Source organism: Diaporthe batatas, assembly GCF_019321695.1.
Source record: "Diaporthe batatas strain CRI 302-4 chromosome Unknown Contig00005, whole genome shotgun sequence".
Classification (NCBI taxonomy): domain Eukaryota; kingdom Fungi; phylum Ascomycota; class Sordariomycetes; order Diaporthales; family Diaporthaceae; genus Diaporthe; species Diaporthe batatas.
This window is the reverse complement of record NW_025408552.1, coordinates 2,421,844-2,445,968: the sequence shown is the minus strand read 5'-3', so window position 1 is coordinate 2,445,968 and position 24,125 is coordinate 2,421,844. Positions and strand designations below refer to the sequence as shown.

Below are 24,125 nucleotides of genomic sequence, written 5' to 3'. Positions count from 1 at the left end.
CGACTTCGCCGTCTCGGAGGGCGACCGCGTCGCGCAGCTCGTCCTCGAGCGCATCTATACCCCCGAGGTGCTCGAGGTTGCCGAGCTGGAGGAGAGCGTGCGCGGGGCCGGCGGGTTCGGTTCCACGGGCGGGTTCGGAATCGCCGGGGTGGCGGCCCCCGCCTCTAACGGAGCGACGGACGGCGCCTCCGACGCACCTGCTGCTGCTGCTGCGGCGGCGGCCCCTGCTGCGGCCGAGAAACCATCGTCCTAGGGGGCCTGGTTGCGAGACAAGAAGAGGGCCGTAGACGGCGCCGTTGCCGTTCACCCGGGCGTGAGCAGGGCCAAGTCGAACAAAGACGTGCCCTGGCCGTGGAGTGACAGGTACATTGGGTTCTCGGAGTCGTGCTGGGTAGGCAATGCTATCTGAGCAGCAGCTGCAAGTCCTCGGCTTCTATTCCTGTGAAGGAGGGTATTTCGTTGGAGGCGAGCAAGCGTGCGGCAGAAATTGGTTACAACGGCCTAGATAGGATACTGACCCAGGGGCGATCAACCATGGGGAAAGAACAACTTGTAGAATTAGAGCCGATCCCTAGTGTCACATGGTCGGATCAGACATGCGATAGACAGGTTCTAAATGCCACCTACAATGGGTAGGCAACGTAATGAAGAATTCAAGCTCAAAATGAGCCCGTCTAGTCCTACTCTGCTTTTGCAACAGATGATTCCGTCTATATCTAATTTGAACACCCAAGATTTAACGTGACATGCCTGTATCTTCCACCGTCTCTACATTTTCTGTGCCTTAAACTCAACCGTCGGCTCCCTCAAGGACCCAAGATGCCTAACGAGCCTCAGCTCGGCGGCCTTGGACCGCGCCAGGTGCATTCTCGTCTCGTCGTCCCCGCCAATGTCGGCCTCGACCCTCTTCACCTCGGCCTTCATGCTCTCGCACGTCGCGGCGAGCACCTCGTGCATGCTGGCCAGGACACGCTCCGCCGCCTTTGCGAGCGGCAGGTCCAGGGCGTCGACGTCGTCCGGGCTCAGCCACGACGCCGTCTGGCTTAGCCCCGCAGCAGCAGCATCAGCATCAGCCGTGACGGCCTGCCGCATGCGCACGACCATCAGCGCCGCGAACATGTCGCCCGTCCCCGAGAAGTAGGCGTCGATGGCCGGGAAGCGGATCTTGAAGGCGCGCGGCTTGCGCGTCGATGCCGACATTGTCGAGCCCACCACCGAGAGCGTTTTCTTCGGGCTCGCGCCGTTGTTGTTGTCGTTGTCGTCGTGGTCGAGCGACACCGAGGTCAGGACTATGTGGGGGACGCCGTACTTGGTGTGGATCACCTCGATGGCGCGGGTCAGGGAGGTCATGTCTGTTATCTTGACGTCGGAGAGGAGCCTGTCGCGTGGTGCGGAGGTCTGCGGTCAGCCTTTATTGCTCTTAAATCCAGCCCCTGAGGCTTCGTAGATACAACGGGGAGGCAACCTACTCTGCCTCGAACTGGTTGGGTAATATCAAGTCCGCATTCGGCAGCAGGGCCTTGTACGCAGGCACGACATCGTCGGCGACGTAAAGCCTGCCGTTATCGCCCATGACAGGGTCCAGCACCCAGAAGAAGCCGCCGGGCCTGGACGCCGCCTTTGCCTTGAGCTCAGCCGCGATGCGCCCCACGGCCTGCACGGCCTCGGCGCCGGGGATGTAGCCCGAGAGCATCATGTCGAAGTCGTCGAGGTACGACTGCTTCAGCCCGTCGTAGAGGTCCGTGATCTCCTGCGCCGACACCTTGGTCCCCTTGACCTGCTTGTAGCCCGTGTGATTGCCTGTTTTTTGAGAGCGAGAGAAGACATGGTCAGGGCCCCGGGTCTGCCTGTAGATCTGTGTATGCTCGCGTGGGTGGTGGGACTAACTGAATTGCACCGTGTTCAGCGCGGCGACGTCGCACCCGAGCGACTGCATCGCGAAGACGGCGATCTTGTTGCCGACATATCTGGAGGGGCGACCGGCGCCGTGGTCAGCCGGGTGGAACGGTCGATCATTGCGGGCTGGTCCCTCGCTGGGGGAATGCAGTACTCACCCAGAGACGACCTTTGCATCATGTCAGCACGCATCTCCGTCGTTCTCTCTGTACATGTACACACACACATATATATGTATGCTGGGTGGGCAGAGGTTGGGGTTGGACAGTTGCGGTTGTGCTCATGGGTAGACAAAGAGGGCGCGACTCCGTACATGACTGGCAACAGCGAGGACGCGAGTCTCTGGGACTGGCAAATCGGCTGACATCCTCGGCGGTGCGACTTGGCAGATGCTGCCCATGAAAGTCAAAGATCGGTAGGGGGGCGGGGGGCAGCGCGGCAGGACGGTATTCGAGACGACGCTGGTGGTTCTCGCATGCGCAATGTATCAACCCGGCTCGGTGAGGGGAATTGGACACAGCCCACAAAGTGTTGCGTGGTGTATTTGAGGGCCGTTCTACAGACAATGGAATTGGCAAGTCATTGGGCTCTCCCGAACCACAAGATGAAGAGTCAGAGCCCAAGTGCGATGTCGCGCCCAGTTTCCGGAGTCAGCGGCATCGTACTACTAGAAATTTCGAATGACACACCCAGCCAAAGGCGTATCAGTCACATCCAAAAAAGTGCCCCGCAGTGTATCGCAGACTTACGGACTGACTGACTGACCGGTTCGGTGCCGCTGCGGTGATCTTGGTGCTTGGATGATTCCACTGCAGGGGGACCTCGGGTAGGGTGCACACTGGCACCCCACGTTGTGACCCTAGCCTGCCAGCCCTGCATGCGCGCTCACTCACGGCCCAGCGATCATCGGTGCAGCCGAGCTCTGACAGTTCCGGGCACGCTTCACGGGCGAACAAAGCATGTTTGTGGTCTCGTTTTTCATTAACGTCGAATATCGTATCGAACATGATGCTGCTGCACTCCCCATTTCTATGATGATAAAAAGCGCATTATCCTGCAACGCCCAGACACAGGCTCGCCTCCTCCAATTTTCACAATACCGCATGTAACAGGACCCTGGACCGTATGCCCCTGCTCTTGAAGGGGTGAGCCGGGCAGGCCACCCGGCAAGCATAATATGGGGTGCGGCGTCCTCCGGGACGAGGTGCACAGGACTGTCTCCAAAGGCCAGACATTGCTGCCGCACGGCCGCCTGTCCTCGCTCGTACATCAAAGTCGCTCTCCAAGCAATTACTCATCGTCACCGATCTTTTATTCAAAAACTTGTCAGCACAGCGTTCGGGCAGTGGGGCACGGACGCGGGAGATGGAGGCTCACCTTCGGGGCCAGGTAGAAGCGCAGGTAGCTGTTGCCCTTCACAATGTACTCAACCAGCAGGGGCACCTCGTTGGACAGGCAGATCTTGACCGTGTCCGACAGGGATGAGGCCTTGCAGAAGTTGACCAGGTACTTGAGGGAGAAGGTCAGGGACACGGGCTCGCTCAGCTCAATCTCGATGTTCTCCTTAGGCTTTTCGACATTTTGGTGGCTGCGCAGAGTCACGGAACCGTTGCCAATGTCGCCGGTGCAGGCGAACTTGACACCGTCCTTGCTCGCCTCGATCGTAACTGTCGCAGTCGGCCAGTGTTAGCCAGGCCGCGTGACACACTGCAAGAAAAATCGCGTATTCTCATGGTGCGTGGCTCTTACCAGACTCGGACATGGCCAGCAGATCCGTGCTGATTCTCCGGAACTCGGCCGAGGGCATGCTGATGGTGGCTGCGTACTCGGTCTCGGGGATGCCCAGGTGCTCCTGGTCAATGTCCATGAGCTTGAGGTCGTACTCGGTCAGGCGGTCGCTCTCGGCGTTCTCAAAGACCAGGTTGAGGCTGTCGGGCGCGTCCTCGGCCTTGATGGTCAGGATGTCTTCGTTCTGGGCGGCACGGAGCACCTTGGTCAGGGACGTCAGGTTGACGCCCAGCGCGATGTTGCGGTCGCACCGGTACGGCGCGAAGCTGTCGGCCTGGAGCATCATGGACACGAGCGCGACGTGCGAGTTGTCCATGGCCTGCAGCGCGATTCCCGAGTCATTGCAGTCGAAGTTGCAATCTTGGACAAGGTCCTTGATGGACTCGACCACCTGCCAGGAGGGTGAGGTGTCAGACAAGTCTGCATCTGGGGGGCGTGGATCAGGGAAACTTGTGCCTACCTTCTTCAGGATCGACGCCTGGTCCAATCGTGCCTCAAGCATGGCTGCTGTGGATTTAGTGTGCGTTCGTCTGGACGTGGAAGAGGCACTTGGACGTTGCGCGTAGCTGAACTCACTGAATGTCTGAAAGAGAAGAGAGAGAGAGTTGCTGGATTAGTTAAGGGGGAATGAAAGATGGAGAGATGTGATCGTCTGGGAAGAGCTTGGTGGGTATCGTGTAGAAGTAAGGCTGGTTTGCGCAAGTAGGTGAAATAAAGGGTTTGTAGTTTGAGCAGGCACCGAGAGAGGAGGAGGCAGGTAAGTCACAGTCGCAGCCCACGGTTTTTGAATGACGCGCCTCCGTCCGACGCGTAAAATGCGATGCACCGCGCTTGGAGCCCATTAAAAATTAGTGGGGCACATGTGTACTTACGACTGGTACGGTAGCTGAAAGCCGCCATGATCCTTGCAATGCTGCAGTGCTCCCAGCGCCCCTCTTCCTCCTGCTCGGCACCACTCGCCATAGAGACATTGCCCTAGTCACTTGAAAGCATTGGGAGCATTCAATGGCCCGTACTGTATTGATTCATTAAACAAAGACATTCAACCCAGAATGGGTCCATTTGGAAACCTGGGCAGCCCGCAACATTATCTTGAAGATTTGTATAATTTTTAATTTATTGATGATGTGTTTTTGGCTTGTAGCTCGGTCAGTATATTCCTACTGTACAGGACCAAACATTATCGACTATACTCCAAGGCCACATCAGAAGTGCCTTGGATTCAAACACACGAATTCTCCTCAACGCCCTTGAGTTCCGTCGCCCCTCAAGCTCTATATGATTTTGTACAGGCTGCTTGGTATCGCCGCTGTATGCATTTTTCAACGCAAGGAGATTGATGTCAGAAAATTTCAAGAAAAGGTATCCTCGAAGGACTGGAAGCCGCCGCCGCCGCCGCCGCCGCCGGATGTAACGCCGAGAGCCATGTTTGTAAAAGCAAGCAAACCGGAAAACCAAAGAAAAAAAAATGAGCAAACGTTAATCATGAAAGGAGCGGCAAGGGATGCAGCCCGGAAAGGGTACTCGCTCACAGCGAGACGACGCGGTTCGGGTTCGGTGGGGGCAGTGTTTGCCTCCTGTTCTTGTTCGGGCGGAGGTTGATGACCATCTCGAGCTCTTTCAGCATGCCACGGTTCGCCTCGAACTTGTCTTTTGTCTCTGCTCTCCTCTCGCGCTCCTCCCTCATCTTCGCTATCCTCTCTCCTCTCGTGAGCATACTCCTGGGTCGTGGTGGTGGCCCCGCAACGGCCTCGAATATCTCCTCGCTCTCCCCAGAATTGCTGCCCGCCTCGGGGCTATCCGGTGATTCCCCAGTAAGTGCTTTGAGCGCGTCCGAGACACTTCCACCGCTCTCCTCGACCGTGGTTAATCCCCCCAAGGAGATGGCTGGTGAAAGTATGCCACTGATGGATGAAAGACGCTTCTCGTTGCGGTCGATACCCGACGCCAAAGCGGCTCTGCCATCCTCCCATGCCTGCTGGAGCATCTTCAGGTCCGAGCCGATCGACTCGTATTGTGCCATCAGGCTTGGTCCCAGCTCCGAGAGATCGGAGGCGTTGTCCAAGGCACGATCAGACTCCTCCCGGAGCAAGGTCATCTTAGCTTGTAGCCCGCGGATACCCGTTGTGAGCGAATTCAGCTTGCTAAGCTGTGAGCGCCACCTCTCGCGTCCGGGTGACAGCGGGCCCTTGTCTGCGAGTGAGACCGGCGGTTTGAATGACTGTTCCTCCCCCAGAATGTCCCCTACCCGCTTGTAAGACGCAGCCGTAGCCTCGTTGAGTGTTTTCAGAGTTTCGACCACAGTTGTCCATCGCATGAAATCGGAGTCGTCGCCTTGTGCTTCCATCGAGAGAAGCGCGCAAAGGAACATCTTTCGCAGTATATGAAACCGAGATGCCACGATTTTCAGAGTTCGTAGTGACTCCATGTCCTCAAATTCGCCCTCCGAATATCCCTGCATGGCATCCGACATGTCCAGGTCGCTAATGTCGTAAATATCGTAGTACCGCTCCAGATCCAGCTGTTCGGAGAAGCCTTTGATCCCCGAGGAAGCCTGTTCGTACTTGGCAATGATAGCCCCGAAGCTCTTCCTCAGAGCTTTCCTGAGCCTCACGCATCTCCGGGTCTGGCTCTGGTCCTCGATTCGGCTGATAGGTGGCAGTGGTGCGCTGAGGCGATATCCGCGGGAAACAAGCTCCACCTCCTGGACCAGGGCCACTGCGGCGCTCGATGCGCTGTCAAAGTCCTGTGCTCTTGACACAAAGGTTTTCATCTCCGTCAGCGCCTGCTCCCTGACGTATTTGAGCCATTGTTGCTTTATATATGCCTGTGACGCGACACCAGCGACACCAAACACGACGACGAAGACGACCACCCTCTTCTTGGTCAGGTGCGAGACTCCTCCCCCGTACAGCCAGCTGATGAACCAGGCGAGCCCGAGCGCCCCAACAGCCGTGAGGAGCAAGCCGGTCTGCGTAGGTATGTTCGGATCTTGGCCGCTCTCCGGGTGGATCTTGGAGCTCTGCGCCTGGCCATGTTGCCCCAGTATCGAGTGACCACTTAGTAATTGGGACGCAACGATCGTGTAGCGGAATTGCTCCAGGAACTTTGAATTATCTGCGCGGTCTAGCTTGGTTGCGACTGCGGTCTGCATATCTCGTGGATCAGCCAAAGATGACAGCGCATGCACGGGGGCTTTCTTACCGCTCCATGTTGTAAAGAGCTCAGGCGCTTCTTGGGCGTGGGAAGCTTGATGTTCAGGGCATCGGGTATCTTGCTGCGGAAGCGCGCCTTGACCAGAGGCCTCCCTGTAGGGGCGAAAGAAGGACTTGGGGGGCTCGGTGGTGGTGTGTCTATGATGACGTCTGGTTCCTGTTGCGCCCAGTCTCGTTGTTGTTCCTCGCCCTCATCTATTGTTGAGAGAAATCCGGTCAGCGTAAGGGGCCGCATGTTGATGTTGCACCATGTGATACAAGAGAAACAATACAATAGGTCGAAGGAGAAGGACTGCAAAGCACAGGTCGTGGACTGACCCTTGAGGTACTCGGCGAGAGGAGTCTCGTCGTAAATTACCGTCTCCATGAAAGAGATCTAAATCGAGGATAACGAGCTGCGGCACTTGGTGCACCAGCCATGCGGTTACATGTGCACAAAAAGGCTAATGATCCCAACGGTGGAAGTTCACGGGCTCCCGAGGCAGCTGAAAGGGGTGGTCGGTATTCCGGGCCCAGACCAACAAAGGATGACCTCGAAACGAAACGAAACACACTCGAGCGAGTACTGCAGTGGACCAGAGGGTACTGCCAGACTGCCTGGCAGGTCGAAGGCGGTGGCGCACTGGGGGGGAATTGGATGAGCAGGATTGGCCGGTTCGGGGTCGGAATATCGGTGTGAGCAGCACGGAGTAACGAAGGTGTGTGTCAAGTGGTGTCAGTGCCAGAGTCTGTGCCAGTCTCCAGAATATCCAGAATATGGACTTGTAGATGTAGATCTGGGTCTGCGCGGTACCGATATCGTCTGCAAATGAGTGCAATTGCCAATCACTATCTCATCAGTAGAGAGAGGAAGAGGTCCAGAGGCATGTGCAATCAAAGGGGAGGAAGGACAACTTGGACTATGCTCGTATGTCCACCGCTCCCTCTCTCGCTTGGGCGGTGCCAGGGGTGTTCATCAAAGTAAAATGAGTCGACCGAACGAGCTAAAGGGTCCATCCAACTGTCCCTTAAGTGCCCTGGTGCCCCTGGTGCCCTGTCGCTGGGCGATGGAAAGGCCACCGTGGGATGGGCCCAGTCAGCCAGTGCTCATCTCGGTCTGCGGGTAGGAAGCTGGGGCCGCAGTTCGGGCCCGTCAGGTGCCATTTTTGGGGGGACAGCACCTGGCCTGGCCTGGGCTGCCCTGCCTGCCTGCATGCCTGCCTGCCAGTCGGTTGGCTGGGTCCAGGGCGCCGCGAAACGGGAGAGCTGCAGGGATGCCCGCTGAGGCTTAGCGGATACTTGCTTAGGCAGGCGGGCAGGCGGGACGAAGGTCCAACGCTTCCAGATCGACGACAGCATTCCGAAGCTCGCCCCAGCAGCACTGCCCCAGTTGGTGAGCAACCCCCGACGACGAGCAGAGATGCCCCAAGCTTGACCACAGCAATCTTGAAACGCGAACGCAGCCCAAGATGCCGACGGAGAAGGAGCTGCAGATCTCCCCGATTGTGCAGGAATCTGTCGTGCACAATACCAAGGTGAGATACACCCAGCCTCTGCCGCCCCGGCCTCGTTGCCAGTTTAGAGCCAGCTAACCAGCCCATGCACCCAGGCACTTGCCAACCTCCAGTCCCTGACGGCCTCCCTCTTCGGTGTTGCGGCCGGCATACTCGGCCTCGAGTCTTACTCTGGCTTCCTCTTCTATATCGGCTTCACTCTGCTGACGGCCGTCCTCTTCTACGCCATCCGGGTCGCCCCGGCCTCTCTGTCCGCAGGGAAGCCCATCTTCGACACGAGTCGTTACTTCCGTGGACAGCTCGAGCTATGGACTAGTGGGCTGTCAGGAGGACTTGCTGGGTTTGTCTTGACATGGACGCTGTTTTACGGGTTGGTGAGGGCGTAATAGGGCCGTCGGAGAGGGAGATGAGGAGGATACAGCACAAAGGGGAAAACAAAACTCATACCCGCCCTGCCAGGCGCAGCTGTCCAGTCTCGTCACGCCAGGAACGGATCTGAAATACACTTCATTGGCCAATACCGTGCTCAGCCCGCGATACAAATGCTGGAGGCATCGTGTTGACCCTAAGAAGGGCGAAGGCAACTCTGAATTGTTGGAAGAGCCGCTACGAAGAAACTCAAGATGCAGCCGAGAAGTTGATGGTTGTCAAACTCAACAGAGGTCCAGGATGAAGTTGAAGGCACTTACGGCAGCTCTGGCATAAGCAGACATGACTGGCGTAGAGATAGTAAAGCATACAAACAAATGAAATGTACTCTATCAAAAGGCTAACACAATGGCAAACACACAATGCCGTTGTCTGACTACTCTGCTATCTCTACGACCCTGCCCACAAACCCTTCGAGTCCGGATTTATCCCTGCTGCCTCCCTCCAATATCACAACTTGTGAGCCCATCTCAACCCATTCCCGCTGCGTGAGGAGCTCGAGCTGCACCTCATACACTAGCTTGCCATTCTCCTGCCGCTTGACCGACTCTTTCTCGTCGCTAATGACGAAAACTTGGTCGTCGTCTTCAACAGGTTCGTCAGGATACGTCCATGTCGGAGACACGCGTAGGATGCGAGCCGAGGCGCGGACGCTGGCGATGTAGACCTTGACGATACTCCCCACTATGAGATTGTCCGTAGAGGCATCCTCAAAGACCGCAGTGACGCCGCTTGCTGCCTGGAGTGACAATCCCGTTTCCACCATGTGCTTGCTGGGCACGGCTAACACCATTCCTTTCCGTATCTTCGGCAGCGGTCTTGGGAGGCGCTCAAAGATGCTATCGGAAAGGTCCTCCTTGGGCATGTCAAAGACAATGCCGATGGTGCCTGCCTGGCCTGGCTCTAGAACGCGCACTGGGAGACGCAGGTTACGAATGGTGGCGATCTGGGCATCGTACCACTCGCCCTTGATGGCGGAGGCAGGGACCGCGTTTCGCATCATGAGTCGGCTGAGCTCTGAGGACGAGTGATGAGAGACGGACAGCCCTTCTCCGCCTGGCGAGGCACGATCCTCGGGAGTCAGGGTGCTCGAGTCATCCTCTGGGGGGAATGGTCCTACCAGCACTCGGTCGCCGACGGCTATACGCCCGAAACGTAGGTAGCCCGCAACGACCGTGCCATGCTCGGCTTCTTCGTCGTCCTTCACCGCATTTCCGTACAACGCCGACAGACTGAACTTGTCCTCGATGTGAAAGACAGAGTCGGGCTGTTCGGGATTCAGAGCAAGGCCGATATAGTCTCGGGCTGTGGGAGTAGGTGGTATGGGCAGATTTTGGAGTAGGGCGTGAAGCAGACCGACCCCTTCGCCTTTCACGGCACTTGTCGATACGATCGGGACGAAGTCAAGCAGGTTCCCACTCGCCTTCATACCGCTTATCAGAGGCTGTATGTCATCCTCGTCCACAGCGGGGACTCTCGTGGGGTCAGACTGTATCCTCTGCTTGATCAGCAGCTTTGGCACCCTTCCAGCACTCTTGATTGCAGCCAGCACTTTCGTCAGCGTGGCACGAAGACTCATAGTAGTAGCAACGTCAAGTTTGGTTATGACGATGACAAGCGGCATGCGGAGTTTGAGGCACAGGTCAAGGTACGCCTTGGTCTGGTTCACTTCACCCAAGGGAGAGTCCGCCTCATCTTGTGAGGACATTGGGTTGGACTTGCCCTTCGCATCACCATCGGTGGCGGCCAAGCACAATATCGTCCAGTGAGGCGCCCAGCCAATGAGTCCTCGCAAGATCGTCCGTCGGAATCGAAGATGGCCAGCAGAGTCGGAGACGAAGACTAGCCTCCCATCTCGCGACAAGTCGTGTATGCCTTCCCAAGAGTCGATGTTGCGGTCCGAGAAACTATAGATGAGATTTTCATCGTGACCATTGTTCTTGTAGCCAATCAGCATTTGAGAAACCGATGTTGTCATTCCGGACGTCAGCTCATGGCGATGCCGCAACAAAAAGGTCCGGCTCCTACCAGAGCCGTTGTCGAAAATGCCCGTGCAAAGCGTACCCAACAGTGTCGACTTGCCACCGTCAGTCGGGCCTGTGAGGGTGACACGAAGCTGTTCTGTCGTCGAACTGGCTTCCACATCAGCCGCTTGTCCCGGCGAAACTGATGTAGTTCGGTCAACTGTGTCCGCTGGTTGATCTTCGATTCCAGGAGAAGGTTTCACAAATGCCTCGACCACGTATAGTTTCTCTTGGTGAATGGCCGGCTCAGGAATTGTGTCACCTCCTCTCTTTGGGTGAGACTTCTCGGTCCATCTGCACTCTCCAACGCACTGCCGTCTGGTCACTTCCACAACACACCCCAAGCTTGCTGCCATTACTCGAAGAGTCAAAAGACTCTCCTCCATCTCATCGTCGGGGAGCCCGACCAGCGTGCCATCATCGGAAACTCCTATCTCATATAAAGCACCTTTAGATTCCTCTAGGCCTTGCCAGAGATTTCCAAGGCGTACCGCTGCAGCTAAATCAGCACCATCGTCAGGGAGCTTAGGGATTAGCGAGTCGGTGGTTCCTAGAGGGTTGTATCTCGTCGATTGCTGAAGCCTCCAGAGAAGCTGAGTTGTCAAATGATAGAGACGCAATTTGCGCGATTCGCTGGTGGTGGTGTTGGGTCGTGATCCGTCTGTTTGAGAGGAATTGAGAGCGAGACGACCCACATTAGGGAGGTTGTCACTGGATGAGTCCGCTGGAAGAGAGTGAGGCTCATCCTGTCTAGGTCGCTGGGACCCCGATGGCTTTCCGGAGTTAATGGTTTCATACGGTCGTCTGGGCCGTAGAAGCAGATGCAGTTTGTACTCTATCGCCCCCTCCTGCGGCTCTGCCTCCAGCTTGATGGCCTTCTCCGGGGTCTCGGCCGGACGTAGCCACGGCGAAGAAACCCTCGTGGGCTCCGTCTCGAACGTGAAAACCGACATTTTCGAAAGAGACGGTAATTAATCGGCGATCCTGTCACAAAGACAGGTGCGGGGGCCAAAGACCGGAACAGTCGGGCGGTTAGAGGGGGCAGCAACGAGTGATCGCTGGAACACACGACTATCCCTCAGTCGTATATCGAGCCCAGCCAAGCCAAAGCAGCCCCGTCAGTCTCAAGTGTCCTATGACTTATACCAGACGCTTGAGAGGCCTCGTCGTCTCAGCAATTGACTCCGTAGGGTACCGAGGCGCAATTGGGTGAGTTAACGATGATGCAAGGCTCGGGAGTGTTGACGAGCAGCAGGACTTAGTATATTGCAGGATTTCGCGAGTTTCTAAGAGGTCTTTTGGGAGGATAGTTTGTTGGTATTTGCGGTAACATTTTGACCTAACGTTGACTGCTTTCGCAGAGAAGGAGAGTAGGTGGTGGTTTGACTCGTAGCTTCTTCCTCTCTGGAGACGTGGAGCTACAAAGGCGGTACAATCTTGAAGATTCAAGACCGTCTGCGGCGTTGCGCAGTTTAGCACTGCATCTTTGCAATCGTGAAGCCAATTAAACTCGGTGTGGTGATCAGTATCTCTCTGGCTTCTTGAAGTGCCGAGGCCCTAGTCGATTGGTCCAGGTTGGAAGAGGTCTGCAGATGTGGAAAAGGTGAGAGGATTGGAATGGGGCAGGTAAGGTGAGGTGGCGTTGACTCCTGCCTTTGAGTGCAGGATTGGCGGGCGGCTCAAGTGGACAGTCACCGCTGTTGCTCACACTCGGCAAGACAGAGACGACTACCGAGGAGTCACGCCGCATATTACCTTAGCAGGCGGACTGTGAGACGAGCGACTGTCTGACGACTGTTGGCTCTTCCTTAATGGTCTCTCTCCATTCTCGAGTTGTCAATCATTGCAACAACCTGTCAATCTCACAGTCCCACGGCGGGGCACTCGCTGCCGCTACTTACACAAGAAACATGGCAAGGGTGTATGTAACGACTGGGGCAGGCTACGAAGTCAAGCAAAGCACTAAGAGAAGCGACTGCCGATCATCAGGAAATAAGTCACGGCAACGACGAGGCCCTCGAGAACGAGAACGAGAACGAGTACAAACTCGAGATGCAGGCCGACACGGGCGATAGTAACAATCACGCTCTTGAAGGCGACAATGAAGTCAAGTTACAGGCTGACGAGAAAGAAAATCCACGCAATCGCCATCGCCCGCACCGCCTCCCCTCCCCAAGACCACAGCCACGGCCACGTTTACAGCATTCGGTTCGTATTGGGGCCGTACTTGCAGCATCTTTAGAGGATGGCACTGTCACCACAAAGACCAAGGCCACAGGTGCGAGGAGGCAGCAGGAAGAACTAAGTGCTGTTGCATCTGGTAAACCAGAAGGCAAATCGGAAACAGCTGCAGCAGATGCGGGAGTGCAGAGGTCAAGTCTGCTGTTCCGCCGCAATAAGAACGGCCCCCGCAAAGGTGGGAAGCAGAGAGAGAAGGGTGCTCTTGGCAGGGCCTGGGAGAGGGTGAGTCTGATACCATCCCATTGTATAATAAACCCCAGACATGCCTGACATGGCAGCCCACTTCCTGGGTTCTCGGATCCATCCATGATCCCCCAAGCCCGCTTTGATGGTGTTGGGGAAAGGGGCCCCCAGCTTGCTATTCCACTGTCCGTCGAGGGGAGGGCAGTACCCGATCCTGACGGCCAGCCACCATGTGCATGCGTGTCATGCTCGCCCGTCAGATCAGGTCCTCCACGCGGGCTGTGGTTCATGTACACTACACACGCAATAGAAGCCTAGCTCGAATGTTGTGGAGCAGCCCACTACGTATGCTACCACCGTCAGACCGTTTGCTTCCACCCGGCATGTGGCAATCTTCCTAGGCTGTTACGAGGGGGGCGGTCTAAATCCTGGGTCTGCGGACGGCATCTGGCGGCCAGGCCTGCAGCCGGGCGGGTTTTCAGGGCCCACTGGAACCATGGGATGAGCGGCTAGTGCTAGCCATCGGTGCCAGACCACCCCAAGCTACTTGCAGCCTTCCTAAGCATCGCACAAAGCCGTGCCACTCCCCTGTGCCTGACGACTGTTTTAGCATCTTTGGAGCATTGAAACCTCTCAGTTCAGGCCGCCAAAGTCCCCACCGCTACCCTTTCTATTTATCCCTGTCACCTCTCTCGAAACACGCCTCGGTCTCAACGCCCCTCCCATCCCCTATTTCAGGCCCTACATTAACTCCGAGGACACTCCTGCACACTGACGCTGCCTCTACCATCGCGACAGCCTTTCGCCATCACAAGACCTGTAATTTGACCGACGACATAGCTCAACATGGGTTTTCTGAGCAGGAAGAAGAAGGAACCAGTTGTGGAGGAGAACCCTTATGCCAATCCCATCACGCCCTACCAGCAAGCCCGAAATGACCTCGCTAAGGGTGCGATGCCCGGTGGCCCCGGTGGTCTACCGTCGAACCCGCGCATGAACTCGTACGGTTCCAGCCCTGCGCCTCCTCCCTACCAGAGCCCGGCGCCGGCGAGCAACAACAACCGCTTTGGAGATAATAAATATGGTAACCAGAATGGGTACGGATCGAACCGGTACGACAATGACAACGCTTCATCCTACAGCGCCAACTCGAGGCGTCCCGGTGGATACGGCGGCTTTGGCGAAGAGGGAAACAACGAGCAGCTATTCGGCGGTGCCGCTGGCCGCTATGTGCCTCCAGAGCAGGGATCCAAAGGTCCTGCTCCCTCCCAGTTCCAACCGAGTCGGTACAACAACGACAACTCGAAGGGCGCATTACTTGGCAATGCCCAAGATCGATACAATCCGCTCCCTCCGTCTAACAGACAAGAGGGTCCGGCAGAGGACGATGAGTATGGAGGCTATGGTGCACCTCGCGAGTTGACCGGTAAGGACAGATACATCGTCAGAAGAGTCATGCTCTCTTATTCTAACATGACGAAGAGGAGGAAAAGGACGAGCAGGGATATCAAAATATCAGGTCCGATATCAAAAACGAGAGACGAGCCATGGCAGACACCGCCGACCGCATAAACCAAACAGCCGACACTGCTCTTGACGCTGCTCTGCACGGTTACGCTGAGCTTGGAGCGCAAGATGATAGACTGCGACGAGCGTATGATAACCCTTGGCTCCTTCGAGAAGTGATATGATCTGGTACCGAAGCCGCTGCTAACGCAAGTTTCTAGGGATCAAAACCTGAACTCAGCTGCGGCATACAGTCGAGTTGCCGAGGACAAGACAAAGTACGTTGAATTATCCAGAGCCTCGGCTCTCTCACATCCAACATTGTCTTTGACTTCTCCCGCGGAAGGGGTCGGTTCAATCGACTCGGCCCCAATGGGAGCAAGCTGAGGTGCCTTTCTCACCTGCGAACAACCTACTAATTCCCCCTAGGGAGCTCAAAAACATCCAAAGCATGTTCTCCGTCTTTTCTCATACCTCGAACTCGAAAATCAAGAAGCAGGACGCTGCAGTTCTTGAGCGACACCAGATGGAAAAGAGGCAGCAAGAGGCTACGGCCCGCGGACAATACAAGGCAACCGAAGATATGGAAGAGACATTCATGTCTGCCAACAAATCCAAGCCTGGCTTGCTAGGAGCGAACGCCAACAAGAAGAAGTACGACTTCGTAGATCTTGAGGACGGCGAGGACGAGGATGAATTGAGCGAAACAGAGAAGGACGACATGCGAAGGACAAACGATGCCATGGATGCAGTTCAGCAGAAGGTTCAAAGGATGAACCTAATCGCCAAGGGCATGAACCGTCGCATTACTGACCAGAACGAACTCTTGACTGATATGGCTCAGAAGGCGAGTCTGATCCGCTGGTATTTTGCTATCTTGTTGCACTTGCTAACATTTCGTGCAGAGCGATGCTGTCGACGACCATGTAAGATGCCCCGTCGATTTGCTTCACTACCTCCTCCAAGGCTCTCGCCGGTGTGGGTGCTCGTGCTTGGCCTATCTGAGTACCGTCCTCATCGCACATTACCGTAACGTTTTGGTGATATTTGGGCGCTTGCGCGAGAAGAAAAATATGTCTTTGAAAACTGCTGACAAAGTGTTCTCTAGGTCCGTATGAACCGCGAGAAGTTGAGCCGAATCCGTTAGGACAACCAGCATTAGGTATCTGTGAAAGATGGGCGCCTTCTTTCTACACCGCATCATCCTCGTCCGGGCAAGCCTTGTGGCCAGGCTCGAACCACTCCTCAAGCGTTGTTGGCATTCACAGAGTTGTTTTGCTGGGGTCATGATTTGGTTCGCAAGCCGCGTTGTAGACGGCATACGAAACGGTAGTTGTCGGACGGACTGGGCAACGAGTTTAGACTGTCAATTGAGATTGTGCCACAACAAGCATTCACCGGTACTCTAAGAAAAGAGACTGTGTTGTCGTCTTTGTGCTTGACTGCAGTTTTGCGCAACGAGTCTGCCCCTGTCTCAAGATCTTTGTCCGAGGCATCGTCATCAGAGCTAGGTACACGTATCCAGGTGTTCATGGAGTACTGAGCATGTCTTCTTCAAGGCTGAGATATAAGGCGAAGCGCACAGTTTGCCAGATATGTGTAAACAAGTATTTTCGGCGCTTAGTCTGCACATCTGCCTTGGAAAGACCATGTAGGTTGGAAGTATTAAGTCTTTGGTGCGATTCTTATAGGCTCTCTTCACGAACCGGTATGGCATTACTAGAACATGACTCCATTGTTTCTGTTTGGAAAAAGAAATTGGATCAAATGAAATGGTGTAAAAAAAAGCGAAGTAACTTCACGAGGCCTCGTTTATCGCACACGAGGCTCACCCATCCGATATCCCAAAAAAGCCTTGGACATGAGCATTCAATGTTGGCGGTGGTGGTAGCTCCGACACTTCGGCTTACCTAATGCCTAGGCACCGCAGCGAGCCTTGCAGCTATATGTAGCACTCAGTGTCAGTGCGGACCCACACCGTAGGGCTGCTGAATTCTCATCGTGAGGAAACTTCAACCGACTTGCATCGTCCGTATGCAGTCTTCAAAATGACGAAACGACGAAAGACAACGGACTCTGGTAATTTTGTCAAAATCGGAGACAAGACCATCAACTTGGAGGGATACTTCGCCCCCAGCAAGCCCAAGGACACCACCAAGACTGATGGAGACGCCAAGCCCTCGACGCAGCCTGAGCTGCAACCGAAGGGGGAAGTGCGAAAGGAGCCGGTGAAAGAGAAGCATCAGAAAAATGCGGGCAAGACAGACCAAAAGCCAGCAAGGAGAGAGCAAGGAGACAAGGACCTACTGAAACTGCGGGAGAAGCTGCCCATTTGGAAGCATAGGGATGAGATTCGAGACGGCCTCAGAACGAACGACGTGCTCATCGTAGCGGCGGAAACAGGCTCTGGAAAGAGTACTCAAGTCCCACAGTTCCTCTTCACCGAAGACTGGTGCCGAAAAAGGACGGTTAAGGTTCGCTCAGGAGACAACAGGGTCAGTGATGCCTCCGTCGGTGGGGTTATCGCCATCACTCAACCACGGCGGGTAGCTGCAACCACACTGGCCCACAGAGTCTCAAATGAGGCAGGCACGCCGCTCCGTCAGACAGCTGGTGCTCGAGAGGGGTTGGTCGGTTATTCAGTGCGGTTCGACCACAATGTCCCAAAGGGAACTAAGATCAAGTTCCTCACCGAAGGCATGCTCCTACAAGAGCTTCTCCGTGACCCTCACCTTCGACAGTACAGCGCCGTCGTCGTGGACGAGATTCACGAAAGAAGCGTCGACGTGGACCTGCTTTCTGGTTTCCTCAAACAGATCCTTTCAGGAGATAAATCCGGCCGAGGGGGCATCCCACTGAAGGTTGTGGTGATGAGTGCCACTGCGAACGTGGAAAAGGTCCAGTCGTTCTTCACCGTTGAGAAAGACACCGGAACTCTGAGGCCAGCTATTCTGGATATCCCAGGTCGCCTGTTCCCCGTCGAATTGATCCATACGCCAAAACCCGTACCTGACATCCAAGACGCACTCCTGAAGACTATTTTCAAGATCCACACAGAGCAGCCGTGCCCAGGTGACATCCTGGCTTTCCTCATCGGGCAGGAACAAATCGAAACTGCCCAGAAGATCATCGAGGACTACGCCAAGACCCTGGATCCGAAAATGCCAAAACTCGTTCCAATCCCGCTGTTCGGCCAGATGTCCATCGAGGCGCAACAGAAGGCCTTCCAACCCGTCAAGGGCAGGGTTGTGAGAAAGGTGGTTCTAGCTACGAACATTGCTGAAACATCGGTCACAGTACCAGGCGTTCGTTACGTTGTCGACACTGGAAAGGCTAAAGTCAAGCAATTCCGTCTCCGCTTGGGCATGGAGTCCCTTTTGGCAAAGCCCATTTCAAAATCATCTGCCATTCAGCGAGCTGGTCGAGCCGGACGAGAGGCCGCTGGCAAGTGCTACAGACTCTATACCGAAGAAGGCTTTGAGTCACTGAAAGAAGCGGATATTCCAGAAATCTTGCGAGTCGATACCCTGGGTGCCGTCTTGACAATGAAGTCCCGAGGCATCACTGACATCTACGAATTTCCCCTCATGGACACGCCTGATGACGAAGCATTCGACAGGGCCTTGCTTCATTTGCACATCCTCGGAGCCATCCAAGATGATGGATCGATTACGGAGATGGGCAAAAAGATGGCATCGTTCCCAGTCACGGCTCCATATGCGCGAGTGCTACTTGCGGCGTCGGACCCCAAATACGACTGTCTTTTGCAAGCAATCGACGTCATTTCGTGTCTTACTGCAGGAGAGGACATATTTCACCAGCTCCGCTCTGAGGAGGAGCGAGAGAACGCTGAAGAATATCGGAAGGGACTCTACCGCAGAGAAGGCGACCTGCTCACGTATCTGACGACGATGCAGCAGTACACTGCAGAAAACACGGATCGGGCCGAATGGTGCAAGCACAGGAGGATCAATGTGAAGGTCATGCGACAGGCCGTAAACATTCGGAAGCAGCTGCGTGGCCTATGTCTCAAGGAGAAGATGTTGTCCGAGCCCCCCGAGCCGGATCCCCAGCCCTTCACTCCTTTGTCTCCCGATCATGCCGAGCTGCTGTTGAAGTGCTTCCTGAAGGGGTTTTCTGTGAAAACAGCGATCCTTGCGCCAGATGCCAGCTACGTCACGACGCAAGGCAAACACGTGGTAGCAATACACCCATCCAGTGTTTTACATGGGCAGAAGAAGGAGGCTATCATGTTCCTTGAGCATGTGTTCACGACCAAAAACTACGCGAAGAAGGTGAGCGTGGTACAGTCGAACTGGGTTCTGGAGGCGTTGGAAGGGTAAATGAGTACCGAATGGAAGTAGTCCATATGAGGCTGTCCCAATACAAGTCACCTCATGATTCACATAGCCTTGTGAACCTCAAGTAGACAAATTCAATCATGCCATTGCATTGCCGTGTCCAAGACTTGGCGCCCTGTGGACTCCCAGACTGGGACAAACTTGTACAGGGCCCATGCTCCCAAGGTCCACCACGCGCTCCATTCTGATAGATAGAACTGGCTCAAGTATGCAAAGATCAGTTGTATGCTTCAGGAACTCTCGGGACTATTTGATGAATGAGTCGGGCGGCACATCCACGGCGTGATTCTGAAAAGACCGCGGACGGGAGAGACGATCATTGCACGACAATTGGCGTAAAATACCCGGGCTTGGAAGCGTAGGCTACGTGAAAACTACGCCCATGCCGCCAACGGTGACCTAGGGGTCGCGCTCAAGCTGGGAGCAAACATACGCAAAGGTCTATGACCGCACCAGCGTTCAATTGGATACAGCTCAATGATCCACCAACTCCAGGCCCCAAGCATTAGCACTACCCACTCTGTGATAGCTTCGACTCAGCACCGCTGATCGCAGCAACCAACGAGAGCATCCAATTAAACGATTGCTAAGCTGACCGGACATCCTTCTCTTCCTCAGAGCCTGGGTGAAAGTGGGAGGAATTCAGGTACATTATCACACCGAGGCCAGCAAAACCACAACATAACACACCACAAAAAAAGCCATGAACTCATCAAAGCGCCTCCTGGCCGCCGCAACGTCCGCCCGCGGCGGCAACGGCCTGCGCCCCGAGCCCATGGCCCTGCTGCCGCCAATACCGCTGTACCGGCGCCTCTTCCGCGCCCACCGCAAGCACCTGCCCCCTCAGATGCGCGTGCTGGGCGACGAGTACATCAAGCACGAGTTCAGGGCGCACCGCAACGTCGACAACCCTGCACATCTGGTAATTGCGAGACCACAACCATTCTAGAGTAGCGCTTTACTGATGGCCTTTATCACTAGATTGGCTTCCTCACAGAGTGGCAGCTTTATGCCCAGAAGATAGAGGGCGACTCGTGGGTCGGTGAGAAGTTGGACCCGGGCAAGGTTGAGAAGATGAGTGGTGCGTTGACTCCGTAGACCTGGAACTTTACCTGTGATATGAGGACCGTATGCTGACCTGGACAATCGTAGATCAACAAATAGGGCAGCTGTACGAGCTAATGCAGGCCATAAAGAAACGCCGCGAGGAAGGAGACCCGGGGGATTCAGCCCCATGATGAGGGCTGGGAGTGTATTAATTATACCTTGTATCAGACCATCCCATCACCAAAGGGCAACCATGTGTGCGCTGCCTTGTATGCATTATGGTTGTAAAGATGCCACAAATTTAGGGATACATCCCTATGTTCGGGCACTGGCATTCCAAGGATGAAAATGTCTATATGCTTATCTAGACGTATTAATAGACCAACAGACCAACCCATTAAAGCTCATGCAGGTCGCATAGGATGCAACGCAGCCACACCTCCCCAACGCCAACATTGACGAGAATCCCGTGCAGACACACAAAAGAACAGACATTCCTCAGATGACTGCCGACTCGTCCAGGTACCAGGTGGAGTCAAACGACTGGTCCAGCTCTCTGACCGAGAACCCGTTCCCCAGGTACGCGAAGCGGTTCTGCTTCGCCTTGGCGGCGGCGCCCGCCTCGCAGTCATAAACGTATTCAAAGTCCTCGCCTCTCAGGCCCTCCAACATGTGGAAGAAGTGCACCCTGCTCCCTGGGTGCAGCGCGACGACGGGCCCGTCCTCCTTGCCCGCCTTGAACCACGACCTCCCCGGTGCGCCCCACGCTGTGCGCGGCATGAAGTGTTCGATGTGCTCGTTGAAGTCGTCCACGGCGCCCTGGGTCGGAGCTATGGCGCGGATGTGTTCTGTCTGGCACTTCTTCAGGATGCGCACGATGTACTTGGCGATGTGCTCGCTCAGGGTGAAGACGGAGCCGTGGCCGATGGGCGCGTTCGGGCCGAGGAATGCTGTGATGACAATGGTGGTCAGCGAATTGCCGTCATTGATCGGTTATGTAATTTTTGGAAGGGTCTTGGGGGTCTTACTGAAGTAGTTTGGCATCCCAGCCACGGCGCACGACATGTAGGCCTTGGGCGTCTCCTCGCTCCATGTATCCTGGAGGTTACCCTCGCGGCCCACCAAGGGGAATCGCGGCCGGAACGAGATGTCGAAGCCTGTGGCGCAGATGATCGCGTCGACCTTCAGAACTTCTCCCGAATTCATCTCGATCCCGTCAGCCACGAATCTCCTTATGTCACCCGACACAACCTCCACGTTCTCCCTTTGCAGCGCCTCGAGGTAGCCAGGTGCAGGCGTCATCCGTCTCGTGCCGACAGGGAAGTCTGGTATGAGCGCCTTGCACAGTTTTTCGTCTCCTCTCAGCACCATTGTCATGTACTCCTTGATTTTGGCGCTGGCAAATGCTTGTATGGGACCGTCTTTGACGACCTAGGAAGGGCGACACAGTCAGCATACATTACGTGTGCTGGATGGATGGTGCAAGCCTTACCAGTCTAAAGTTCCCGCTCGTATCTTTCTCGATGCTCTTTACGAAACGTTTGTAGAAGTCTGAATCGTCCTCGAATCTCATGATTTGTTCAGGGGTGAAGTTCTCTTTGGCGTCAAGATCTATCTCCTTCAGCATCTGGCCGCCGCCCATCATAGCCTGCGCTTGTCGCCATGGTGGTGGGATCCAAGTTGGTGTACGGACGATATGATACAGCTTCTTGACATCTATACCAGTGGTCAGAAGGGGGGGGTGCGGCGAGTGGCTAGGCCCTGGCAACTCACCTGGTTGAATTGCTGGAAGCAATTGAATTCCGGACGCGCCGTTGCCTATCACTGCGATGGTCTTGCCGGTCAGGTCGTACTCTTCCGGCCACGACGCAGTGTGTACCAAATCCCCCTTGAAATCATGGAGGCCCTCTACATCGGGCCACTTCCAGTTGCTGCTTCATGTCAGTCTTTGCACGCTAATGATATCTATGATCTGTTGTCTTGCTCACTTCAGAATGCCAGAGGCATTGATCAAGAAGTTTGCTTCATCATCGAACTCGACACCAGTCTGCAGGTCCGAAACCCTCAGAAGCCAAACACCCCTGGTCTCTTCCCAACGTGCCGAGTTGACTCTGTGTTGCAACTTGATGGAAGGCATCATGTTTTCCTCTTTGCAGACCTGACACAGGTAGTCGCCGATCTCCCTCGCTGGAGCGAAGAAGTTGCTCCACTGCTTGTTCGGCCGCCATGAGTACTGGTAATTGTGACTCGGGATGTCACATCTGCAGCCGGGGTAGCGGTTCTCGAACCAAGTGCCGCCAACGTTCTCGTTCTTCTCGTATATCTGGGCCTCGTAGTCTGTGAGGTTGAGTCGAAGAGTACGAAGAAGGTTGATGCCGCTGACGCCGGCGCCGATGCACACAATCCGGATGGGTTTCGACGTGCCCAGGGGCTGGTCGACGACGGCGTACACCGGGTGCACCCCGTTGCCGTTCGTATGCGCGTGACCATTCATCGTTGATCTTTAAGATGTGCTGGTACTTGATAACAAAGTGCAGAAAACAGTTCCCCGCTCAAGTCTCAACAAGTGTAGTACTGTCGTTCCGAGACAACCTTGGAATCTGGGCAGCAAGGTGAGCGAGGGGCCAGGTATTTATCAAGCAACTTGCCCAGAGACGATCGTAGAGGCGGGACCGCTTTTATCAACGTATGGTCCCAACGGTGGCCAACAGTTCCCTCGTTCAACTTAGTCACACTTGAGGCTCTTTGAACTTGACCGTCCGCAGTCACCGCCCAATGATATATGGGATGGCCGACAAGACGGGCAAATTGAGTAGGCAAGGGGAACGGGAGACGTCTGGGCATCAGGATATCAAGTAATTCATCGCTCCTGCCTCACGCGGCAAATGCTAACTCCTCAGGCCTTGGTAGGTCGCTTGACATGCAGGAGTGGAGTCCCCGTATGCTCGCAAAGTGCGAAGTATCTAACCTGCGAGGCTAAGGATGGGACCCTGCCAACGGGCCACGGAATGGAACATAAGAAAGAAGGAGCCGAGCTCTGTTGGCTGGTTTACGGAGGACAGAGAGATGGCCATGGACTATCAATGCCCGCCGAGCCCGATGTGGTGGTCTCCCCCAAGCACGCCCCCAGCACCCTCATCCTGAGGCCCAGGATATGTCCCGCAGAACCATGCAGCCTGGCCGACGGCGTCAAAAAAGCTTCCGGGAATCCCAGGTCATGAAGTAAATCGAGCCACCAGGGTTTGTGGATCTTGGTTTGAGTGGGCCCGCCAGCAGAAGGATGCCGTTCTCCAAGTCTACTTGATGCTGGCCGGACGGTAGAATGAAGGATGTGCAAAGGCAACAATAAACACTCACTTGAGCGGCGAGGCTGTTGGCAGACATACCGACACAGAGGCTGTATGTCGAACCGAGAAACTGGTAGGGACGCCTCATCGCCCCAGCACGGTAGTCCGTACCAAATACCCATACGACCATGCAAGCCACCAGGATGTACCCGCTGATGTGGGTGCAACCAAGGATCTGAAAGGCAGATGCTTGAGTGGGCGTGGGAAGGTTCCCGCCTGGGCGGAAGCGACATAGATCGTAAATTGCCCTATCACAAGCCACAGCCCCTTCCGAACTGACCGTGGCGGCGGTGAGCAGCGAATGGGACAGAAGGCGCCTCGCAACATCTCAGGCGGGCCAAGATGATGATGAGCAGCAGAAGCTTCCCACATTATTGTGCATTGTGTGGGTTTCACCGAGCACCGGTTGCTGGGCCGGGGCCATGAGGGGGCCTGGGGCTGTGGCATCTACTGCACCGGTACGGAGTAGGTCGAGTGCAAGGTGCGAGCCGTGAGTTGGGGGCCATTTCTCTGACCTCTGTACCGGACTTCCAGCTCGTGGGCCGTGGCAGGACGATGCGATGCGATACGCAAGGGGAGGGAGGAGGCTGCCGCG

The 24,125-nt window shown here is 55.5% G+C and overlaps 8 protein-coding genes across 8 annotated transcripts; 4 read left to right on the top strand and 4 right to left on the bottom strand.

The window, feature by feature from the left end:
• Positions 1-2,861: 2,861 nt before the first annotated feature.
• Positions 2,862-4,489, bottom strand: KVR01_005561 (proliferating cell nuclear antigen). The gene is made up of 5 exons (XM_044786994.1): positions 4,261-4,489; positions 4,145-4,188; positions 3,646-4,075; positions 3,274-3,563; positions 2,862-3,204 (listed from the first exon to the last, which is right to left on the bottom strand). The coding sequence occupies exons 2-5, from the start codon at positions 4,184-4,186 to the stop codon at positions 3,187-3,189; spliced, it is 780 nt and encodes a 259-aa protein (XP_044646006.1). The 5' UTR covers positions 4,187-4,188; positions 4,261-4,489; the 3' UTR covers positions 2,862-3,186.
• A 294-nt stretch (positions 4,490-4,783) lies between these two features.
• KVR01_005114 (uncharacterized protein) lies at positions 4,784-7,979 on the bottom strand. Its single transcript, XM_044784041.1, has 3 exons — positions 7,218-7,979; positions 6,889-7,094; positions 4,784-6,832 (listed from the first exon to the last, which is right to left on the bottom strand). The coding sequence occupies exons 1-3, from the start codon at positions 7,264-7,266 to the stop codon at positions 5,213-5,215; spliced, it is 1,875 nt and encodes a 624-aa protein (XP_044645559.1). The 5' UTR covers positions 7,267-7,979; the 3' UTR covers positions 4,784-5,212.
• A 368-nt stretch (positions 7,980-8,347) lies between these two features.
• Positions 8,348-8,778, top strand: KVR01_005591 (uncharacterized protein; the record flags this gene model as incomplete). Its single annotated transcript, XM_044787424.1, has 2 exons — positions 8,348-8,413; positions 8,488-8,778. 2 exons carry the CDS (start codon positions 8,348-8,350, stop codon positions 8,776-8,778), a joined length of 357 nt encoding a protein of 118 aa, XP_044646036.1.
• Positions 8,779-9,197: 419 nt separating this feature from the next.
• KVR01_005354 (uncharacterized protein) lies at positions 9,198-11,798 on the bottom strand (the record flags this gene model as incomplete). The annotated part of the gene is made up of 1 exon (XM_044781299.1): positions 9,198-11,798. The coding sequence occupies one exon, from the start codon at positions 11,796-11,798 to the stop codon at positions 9,198-9,200; it is 2,601 nt and encodes an 866-aa protein (XP_044645799.1).
• A 2,007-nt stretch (positions 11,799-13,805) lies between these two features.
• Positions 13,806-16,510, top strand: KVR01_004957 (uncharacterized protein). The gene is made up of 6 exons (XM_044794523.1): positions 13,806-14,695; positions 14,752-14,923; positions 14,997-15,053; positions 15,205-15,622; positions 15,681-15,701; positions 15,884-16,510. Exons 1-6 carry the CDS (start codon positions 14,116-14,118, stop codon positions 15,920-15,922), a joined length of 1,287 nt encoding a protein of 428 aa, XP_044645402.1. The 5' UTR covers positions 13,806-14,115; the 3' UTR covers positions 15,923-16,510.
• A 180-nt stretch (positions 16,511-16,690) lies between these two features.
• On the top strand, positions 16,691-19,227 carry KVR01_005634 (uncharacterized protein). The gene has a single exon (XM_044785941.1). The coding sequence runs from the start codon at positions 16,824-16,826 to the stop codon at positions 19,116-19,118; it is 2,295 nt and encodes a 764-aa protein (XP_044646079.1). The 5' UTR covers positions 16,691-16,823; the 3' UTR covers positions 19,119-19,227.
• Positions 19,228-19,839: 612 nt separating this feature from the next.
• On the top strand, positions 19,840-20,374 carry KVR01_005461 (uncharacterized protein; the record flags this gene model as incomplete). The annotated part of the gene is made up of 3 exons (XM_044794223.1): positions 19,840-20,058; positions 20,118-20,217; positions 20,289-20,374. The coding sequence occupies 3 exons, from the start codon at positions 19,840-19,842 to the stop codon at positions 20,372-20,374; spliced, it is 405 nt and encodes a 134-aa protein (XP_044645906.1).
• Positions 20,375-20,681: 307 nt separating this feature from the next.
• Positions 20,682-22,677, bottom strand: KVR01_005374 (uncharacterized protein; the record flags this gene model as incomplete). The annotated part of the gene is made up of 5 exons (XM_044784267.1): positions 20,682-21,133; positions 21,212-21,614; positions 21,676-21,899; positions 21,957-22,114; positions 22,172-22,677. The coding sequence occupies 5 exons, from the start codon at positions 22,675-22,677 to the stop codon at positions 20,682-20,684; spliced, it is 1,743 nt and encodes a 580-aa protein (XP_044645819.1).
• Between the last annotated feature and the right edge of the window lie 1,448 nt (positions 22,678-24,125).